At 47.5% G+C, this 8,555-nt stretch overlaps 1 protein-coding gene across 1 annotated transcript; it reads right to left on the bottom strand.

The window, feature by feature from the left end:
• Positions 1 to 299: 299 nt before the first annotated feature.
• Positions 300 to 1,679, bottom strand: ZBTB12 (zinc finger and BTB domain containing 12). Its single transcript, XM_006875575.1, has one exon. The coding sequence runs from the start codon at positions 1,677 to 1,679 to the stop codon at positions 300 to 302; it is 1,380 nt and encodes a 459-aa protein (XP_006875637.1).
• Between the last annotated feature and the right edge of the window lie 6,876 nt (positions 1,680 to 8,555).

Here is an 8,555-nt window from a genome sequence, read left to right as displayed (position 1 = left end):
CTTACACTTATCCATGCTCCTCTAAGAGAAGAAAATCTTTCTATGTGACCCCATATTCTCTTGGCCTTCTCAAAGAGCTCTTTCCATCTCTGTTCTTTCTTCAGTTCTGAAGAGCAGGGTCTTCTTACCAAGGAATTCTCAACCCTCCCCTCAGAATGTGTGTCTGCTCATATAACCCAGTGTACCTTTCTTCCCTAGACCCCCCACCCACTATTCTCCTAGATCATAGGAGGCTCCTTTCCACCCAGCCTAGGGACCCCAGCCTCCTGCCTTTGCATCCGTCCTGTTAGTGGATGAGGCTAGCGGATGAGGACATTGATTTCCGCCACACTGGCTTCCAGCACATTCTCAGCTGTGGTTTTGCCATGCTGCTCCTTGAGGTGTCGCCTGATGGCAGGCTTGTGGGCAAAGCGCACGTCGCAGTAGGAGCAGCGGTAAGGCCGGGCTCCAGAGTGCAGGTTGAGGTGGTCGTGCAGTGTGGACTTTTGTGTGAAGCACTTGCCGCAGATGCCACATGAATGTGACTTGACCCCACGGTGCACGTTCATGTGGCGGTTGAGGTTGCTGCTGTGGTTGAACTGCTTACCGCAGCGTGGACACATAAAGATAAAATGCTGTGCCCGCATGTGGAAGACCAGCTTCTCCACGCCCTGGAACACTTCTGGGCACTTAGTACACTTGATGTTCTTCAGGGGGTTCCCACCTGAGAAGCCCCCGGGCAGGGGCCCCCGGCTACCCCCTGCACCCAGGCTGCCCCCCGCCCCCCTGGCAGCCATGGCCACCGCTGCTGCCTCTACTAGACCTGAGGTGGCCCCCACACTGGCCCGGCCCCCAGGGATTAAGAGCAGGCCCTCCCCTTCTGCGTCCTCAGATAGGCTGTAGCAAGCCTTCACCACACCCTGTGGAGGAGCCACAGTGCTGGGGGGCACGCTACTCTGGGCCAGTTCTCCAAGGTGGCTGCCCACAGAGCTCCCAATGCCTAACCCTCCTGCCAGGCCTCCAGGGGGTTTGAGCCGGTGCGCCACCTCCAGGGCTGACTCCACCTTGACAATGCAGATATCAGACACATCCTCATCCTCATCCTCATCTTCCTCCTCAGCCTTCAGCTCCAGATCCTCATCCAGAGGAAACTCCAGTTTCACAGGCCGTAGGAGCGGAGGGGGTAGAGGGGGCGGGGGAGGGGGCTTTGGGGCCGGTTTTGGGGTCCTGGCAGGAGGGAGGAGGGACTTGGTGGCGCTGACCCCGCTCACAAGGCTGGCCTCACTGACCCCGTCTTCTTTTAGGCCAATCTTGGGCTCGATGAACTGGCTGAGGGCATTCCGGCATTTCTCCACCACATGTTCCATCTGCAGGTACGAGGCAGCGGTCAGATAGTTGACGATGTCCCTGACTGCGAATTCCAGTGCGCCCGTGTAGCAGGAGAGGAGCAGGTCCGCCACAATGCGCGCACTGTGCATCAGTGAGACCTGCAGCTCAGAGCTGGGGTTCAGCAGGAACTGGTCCCGTAGGAACGGCGAGCAGGCGGCCAAGATGACCTTGTGACCACGGAACTTGAGGCTGTCGGCCACAATGGTCACATCGCAGAACCGCTCCTCAGCGCGGAGCTGGTTCATGTTCCGCAGCGTAGCAGCCTCGTGGCCAGGCAACTGGAAGCGCAGGACTTCCACCCCAGAGGCCATTGTGGTGGGGGTGGGCAACCCTGGTTGGGAAGGAAACGGGTCAGAGACAACGGTCTCTGGCTCTCCAAAGCCAACGCTTCAGGCCACTAGTCCCCATTCTTGCCCAGTCCCCAAGCATCCGATCTCCCAGTCTTCAGGGCTCTTCCTCAGTTTCCCCTGTCCCCCAGGGTGGCGCTGTCCCTCGGAGAGGAGGGAGGCGTGGTTCCCGGGGGCGGGGCAGCCGTGTCCACACCCCCCTCCCCCGCCAGGCTGCCGGCAGGGATGGGGCAAGCTAGCGCGCGCGCCCACGGGGGAGGGCTGAAAGGAGGGGGGGTAGAGACCTGGGGCTCCCTGCTTCTAGGCAGCCCGGGTTGCTGGCTCTTCCCACCCCGCCCCCTTTACCCGCCACCTCGTTCCTCCGCCCCCCCCTTTACACGCGCCTTTCACGTTCGCCCCCCCAGCTGCCGCCTGCACGCATCGTGCACGCCCCCCCCACGCTCAGAGTTCTGTGGCACACTCCCCCCACCAGCCCCACGACCCTGAGTGCACGCGCCTCTCACCTGGCCCGGCTCCGCGCGCTGTTTTTTTTTTTTTTTTTTTTTTTTTTTTTAATCCCCTATTTTCCCCACCCCCCCCAAAAGCTGGCGGCGCCCCCCACACACACACTCGGGCAGGTCCTGGGCAGAGCGCAGGCGCGGGGGTGCACGGGGCGCGCGCGCGGGGCCGGCTCCGCGTGGGCGTAAGGGGGAGGGGCGGGGGCGGCTCGTGCCGTGTGTCCCAGGCCCCGCGCGCGGCGACGTTGGCGAGGAGGAAGAGGGGCGGGAGAGGCGAGGGAATTAAAGGAGCAGGATTTCCCCCTCCCGACCCTCCTTTCTTCTCTAGCCCCCCCTACACACACGGTTAAAGGGGCCGGATGGCCTTGCCTCCCCTTTGGCCGAGATTATTTGTCCGCCAGAGCGGAAATATAGTCCGCTCCCCCTCCTCTGTGCCTCCGGGCCCCGCTGTCCGTCTGCGCGTGCGTGCCAGTGCAGCGCGGAGGCCCGTTTGCTAAGCCCGCCTCCTGCTCCCGGCGGTCCTCGGCGCTGCCCACTCCGCGTCCTCATGCGCTCCGCCCCGCGCTTTCCTTCGTGTGTGTATGTGTGTGTGCCCGCGGCGCTGCCCACTCCGCGCCCTAGTGCGCTTTCCTTCGTGTGTGTGTGTGTGTGTGTGTGCCCGCGGCGCTGCCCATGCCGCGCCCTCGTGCGCTCCGCCCCGCGCTTTCCTTCGTGTGTGTGTGTGTGTGTGTGTGTGTGTGTGTGTGTGTGTGTCCGGACCGTGCTGCCACCTGCTCCTAGAGGTGACACCAGGCCTCCGCTTACAGCCCATGCTCCTGGTACCCCAGGCCACTCCGCGCCTATCAGTTCTTCCACGCTTGCATCCCCTGTTGAATGGGTTCCCAGTTCCTCCTGCCACACTTCCAGATTTTGCTCACTCTTAAAATTAGTATCCATTCAACCGCTCCCGGCCTAAAAGATAATTTAACTTCCTACAAAAGCCAACAATCCGGCGGCCTCAACTTTCCTCCTCATCATCTCGTATACTTTAAAATCACATGTCTTCCTCTCTAATTCTCTGAACTGATCATAACTTCTGGCCAAGGCAAAACACTTACACTTACGTTGTAGAGGACCTAGTTCATTTCACCCCTAATATATAATTAGCCCTCATACTAATTCTTATAAATGCATGATTATTTATATTGGTATGCTTCTATCTTTGGAGTACTTGTGTGGTGCTGTAGGATAAGCACTGGACTGGGAACCAAAAGGTTGTAGGTTCAAACCCACAAGCTGCTCCTCTGAAATACTATACAGGGTTGCTATGAGTCTGAACCAACTCAACGGCACTTAACACTATCTTTATTCTACCTTATGTAACCCTCCAAATACCTCCCAAAGTGGAAAAGTCAGTGTTCCACGTCCTAGACAAACATCGCAATTCTTCTCTGCCTTTTCTTTGTCATGCCCAAATTAAACTCCACCTGGTTACGAATCGGGCTGCTAACCTCAAGGTCGGAAGTTCGATACTGCCAGCTGTTCCGTGAGAGAAAGATGAGGCTTTCTGCTCCCGTAAAGATTGCAGCCTCGGAAACCCTGTGAGGGGTCACTATGAGTCGGAACCGACTCCACGGCAAACAACAAATCAGACTCTATGGCATTTAACAACAACAACAACCAGCACTTTATTAGCACCTTGAAGATTAGATTGGCTCCTTCTCCCCTCTTTATGACACCCTTCAAACCTACCCTCACTTTTCCAGTAGTCCACGTCCAGTTAACCCAGATGCTACTGCTTTCTGGAGTCCTGGTGTGGTGCTGCAGGTTAATGCTCTGGACTGCAAGGTTGGTTTGAACCACAGGGTCGGTGGTTCAAGCTCACCAGCTGCTCTTTGGAAACCTTATACAAGGTCACTATGAGTTGGAATCCATTCTGTGGCTCTTAACAACAACAAGACTGCTTACTATAAATTAGATTTATTACATCCTTCAGAAGATTATTTTTCTTACATATCAAATCTAATTACTACTAGATCATGTGATCAATAATGTTTTCCTCATTAGAGTGTAAACTTATATTTTTTATGAACTTTTTTTAGATGGTAAAGAATTACATCTTGGAATTATGTTTTGAAATAAAAATCATGCAATAAATAACTAACTGTTGAAATCATTCCTCTTGGATTCAACATCCAGCATCCACACATAAAAAGTTAATTTCTGACATAAACTAAATCCCCAAACTCAAGGAAAACCCTTTGGGAAAAAAATAAGATAGTGCTTAGGTGGTGCTTGACTCTTTGCCTTTCCATTATTAATTCACTGACTAAATTTCCCTGCTTGTTTTTCTTTGTTCTCAAATGCCCCTTTCCCTTTCTCTCCTTTGTAGTCAGGCATTATGGATTAGACAGAGTACATAGCTTTTGCCTTTTGCATCAGCTACACCTAGGCTCAAAGTCCTTTATCACTCCTTGCTAAATGAGGGCCCTTGAGCAAGTTACTTAGTTCTCTGGATCACAGCATGTTTATCTTTGAGTTGGAAGCTATTGTGAGGTTTAAGCTGTTGTGAGATTTAAGTGTAAGCTCTAAATGGGAGACAGATTATGAAAATTTCAAAATAATTCAGCTAAGAATTCTGTTTCCCTATCTCATCTGCTCTTCTCCTTACTGTCAAACCTCTCAAAAAGATGACTTCATAGTCTTGTGAAAGCAGAAATAAAAAAAGCTGTCAAGTTAAGAATTTGAGTTTGTAAAGTTCTAAATCCCATTCCCTTCTTGTTACCTATCTTTTCTGGGAGTGTGAATGAGGTGGGACTTAACCTTAGTCTATAATTAAGACAGAATCCTTAGGTAGTACAAGGAATTGATCTATTCAGCTGGATAGATAGGTTGGAGGTTTGAGTTTATCCAAAGGTGCCACAGAAAAAAAGCTTGATGATCAACTTCTGAAAAATTAGCCATTAAAAACTCCATGGTGGTCATCCAAAAACTCCCAACCAAAAACTCTATGATGGTCATCAAAGAACTCCCAATCAAAAAGGTCTAGGTCCAGATGGCTTCACTGGTGAGTTTTACCAAACATTCAGGGAAGAGCTGTCACCAATTCTATTCAAATTATTCCAGAATATAGAAAAGGAAGGAAAACTTCCTAATACATTTTATGAAGCAAGCATAACCCTCATACCAAAACCAGGGAAGGATATCACTAAGAAAGAAAATTATAGACCAATATCCCTCCTGAACGTAGATGCAAAAATTCTCAACAAAATCCTAGACAACAGAATTCAATAACACATCAAAAAAATCATGACCACGTGGGATTCATATCAGGGATATAAGAATGGTTCAAAATTAGAAAAACAATTATGTAATCTACCATATAAATAAATATAAATTAAAAAAGGAAAAGAACCACATGACCGTATTGATTGATGCAGAAAAGGCATTTTACAAAATCCAACAGCCATTCCTGATAAAAACACACAACAAAGTAAGAAATGAAGAGAAATTCCTCAACATAGTTAAGAGCATATATTAAAAACCAATAGCCAATATCACTTTCAATGGAGAGAAACTGAAAACTTTCCCTTTGGGAATAGGAACCAGACAAGGATGCCCTTTATCACCACTCCTATTCAATATTGTGTTGGAAGTCTTAGCCAGAGCTATAAGACAAGATAGGGAAATTAAATTCATTTTGGCAAAGAGGAAGTAAAACTCTATTTGCAGATGATATCCTATACATAGAAAACCCCAGACTCAGCAAAAAAATTACTAGAACTCATTGGAAGATTCAGCAAAGTGGCAGGGTAGAAGATCAACATCCAAAAATCAGTTGGATTCCTCTATACTAATAATGACATCACTGAAAACGAAATTAGGCCATCAAGGCAAGCAATCAAGTTGTCCTTCAGGACAACCACCCCTCCAAGACTGAAACTCAAAGAGATCACACAAGCAGCCATGTATAAGCTTGCTGGAGACCATGTTGATCTACTGGTGAGTGGAAGTTGGGGAAAGGCAACAATGAAGATATGGGCTGAGTCCAACCATGTTCCATAGACACCCATTGACCTGGAGATGAGAGAGAGAAGAGGAAGGGCTCGTTGGTCCAAAATATGGTGAGACCTGGGGACAAAGACATAGCCACAGAGGGCTAGAGCTGAAAGTGGAGCATCTAGCTGATAAGAAGTGAGGGGAGACACAAAAGAATGCCCAAACTTGCAGAGGGTACCCATTTGACCTAGCTTTGATGACTTGAAAATCACAACTTCACTAAAAGAAGATTAAAAAATTTCTTGATAAAAGGAAACAAGTGTAAATTGCTATAATTTGATGAACTTGACCTATACTTACGGATGTAGTAGCTCAAAATACCAACTGACAGGGAAGAAGTCTTCATCCTACCCCCTCTGTACACAGGGGTGATAGGGACGGGCAACTTAGACATTGACTACCTAATGGGGGGTGGTGTCTATAAAGGTATGTAGTGACCGGCTTATAAGTTTTCAAGAGGCAGTTTAATTTCAGAGTGTGTGTGGGAAGGTAGATTCCCCCCCCCCCCCACACACACACACTGAATGGTTTTCATCTCATCTAGATGGGTCTGGTGAAAGAAGATGGTGATAAGATTCTTATGATTCAGTAGTGACTAGTTGTTATCATGACTAATTATGATTGTCACAACTATAAAGGTAGAAGTTTTATAACATAAAGCAGGGAGTAGTTAATCTTACATTCCAGGAACAGAGGACCCTAGGACCATCAAGGGAGAAGAGCATGAGCGGAATGTGGAGCTCTATCCAGAGAAGCAGTGACACCAGAGTGGAGGCAGAGATGAGGACATGGAGAAATAGAGTAGCTGAGGACTCTAGACATGTGGAAAGAGAAAGACTGCTGGCAGCCAGGAAGCAAGCTTGCAGCGTGTGCCTTTTGGTTGTTTAAATTATTATATATTCCTGAGTGTTTTGGTGTACATTCCCCCACCCCCCAAAACATTAACAACAACAACAGAAAACCCAGAGGGAATAGAAGCAAATACCATTGAATGATGATGATGCACGGGAGGGATTGCAATCATTGCAATGAAAGAATGAGTGTAAAACTGATGTTCTCCCATATAAACTATCACTCAATTCACAATAAAAACTTAAAAAAAGATAATGCTCTTATCAGCCAATGACCTGATTTTAAAAATTTATATATATATAAAGTTTACACACACACACAAGGAAATTAGGAAAGCAATACCATTTACAATAGCCACTCAAAGGATGAAATATTTAGGAATAAATGTAACCAGAGAAACAAAGGACCTATATAAAGAAAACTACAAAACACTACAAGAAACCAAAAGAGACTTAAAAAATGGAAGAATAAACCATGCTCCTGGATAGGAAGACTCGACATTGTAAAAATATCAGTACTACCCAAAGCAATCTACACATATAACACAATCCCAATCCAGATCCCAATGACACTATTTAAAGAGATGGAAAAACCAATTACAAACTTTGTATGGAAAGTAAAGAGACCCAGGGTAAGCAAAGCACTATTTAAGAAGATGAACAAAGTTGGAAGCCTCTTATTCCCTGATTTCAAATTTTACTATATGGCTACAGTGGTCAAAACAGCCTGGTACTGGTACAATGGAAGATACATAGATCAATGGAACTGAATTGAGAAACCAGAAATTAACCCATTCACATACAGACAACTGATCTTTGACACAGGGCCAAAATATATTGAATGGGGAAGAGATAGTCTCTTCAAAAATTCTATGGTGCACAATTCTACTGATACACAGAGGGCTTCCATGAGTAAGAGTCAACTTGGTGTAACTTTAATAATAATAATAATAATAAAAAGTTGGAGATGGATAGTCCTAGGTGACAATTGGTGTTGAGAGCCAATGAATACTGTAAATGCACTCCACCCCAATTGCTGATCTACACAGAAATAAGCAATAGGTGCACAAATTGTCTTTTCCTATATAGTCAGTCCTCTTGTAGGGAGATACTGTAGAACTCTTTTTTACACATGCATACCTATGGAGGGAATCTAGAATCATCTAGACCAGGGGTGTGGAACATCTGGCCCTATTGTTGTTGTTGTTAGGTGCCATTGAGTTGGTACTGACTCATAGTGATCTTATGCACAGCAGAATGAAACACTGCTTGATCCTGGGCCAACATCACTACTATGGCCATGCTTGAGTCCATCGATGCTGCCACTTGACCAATCCATCTTACTGGGGATCTTCCTCTTTTTCTCTGACCCTCCACCTTACCAAACATGATATCCTTCTCCAGCGACTGGTCCCTCTTGACAATATGTCTGAAGTATGAGAGATGAAGTTTGG

This window comes from Chrysochloris asiatica, unplaced genomic scaffold, assembly GCF_000296735.1.
Source record: "Chrysochloris asiatica unplaced genomic scaffold, ChrAsi1.0 scaffold00333, whole genome shotgun sequence".
Taxonomy (NCBI): Eukaryota; Metazoa; Chordata; class Mammalia; order Afrosoricida; family Chrysochloridae; genus Chrysochloris; species Chrysochloris asiatica.
The sequence above is the reverse complement of the archived record's forward strand: the minus strand, read 5'-3'. Positions and strand labels throughout refer to the sequence as shown.

Coding starts and splice junctions, on each gene's coding strand:
- ZBTB12 (XM_006875575.1), bottom strand. CDS start 1,679: ATGGCCTCTGGGGTGGAAGTCCTGCGCTTCCAGTTGCCTGGCCACGAG.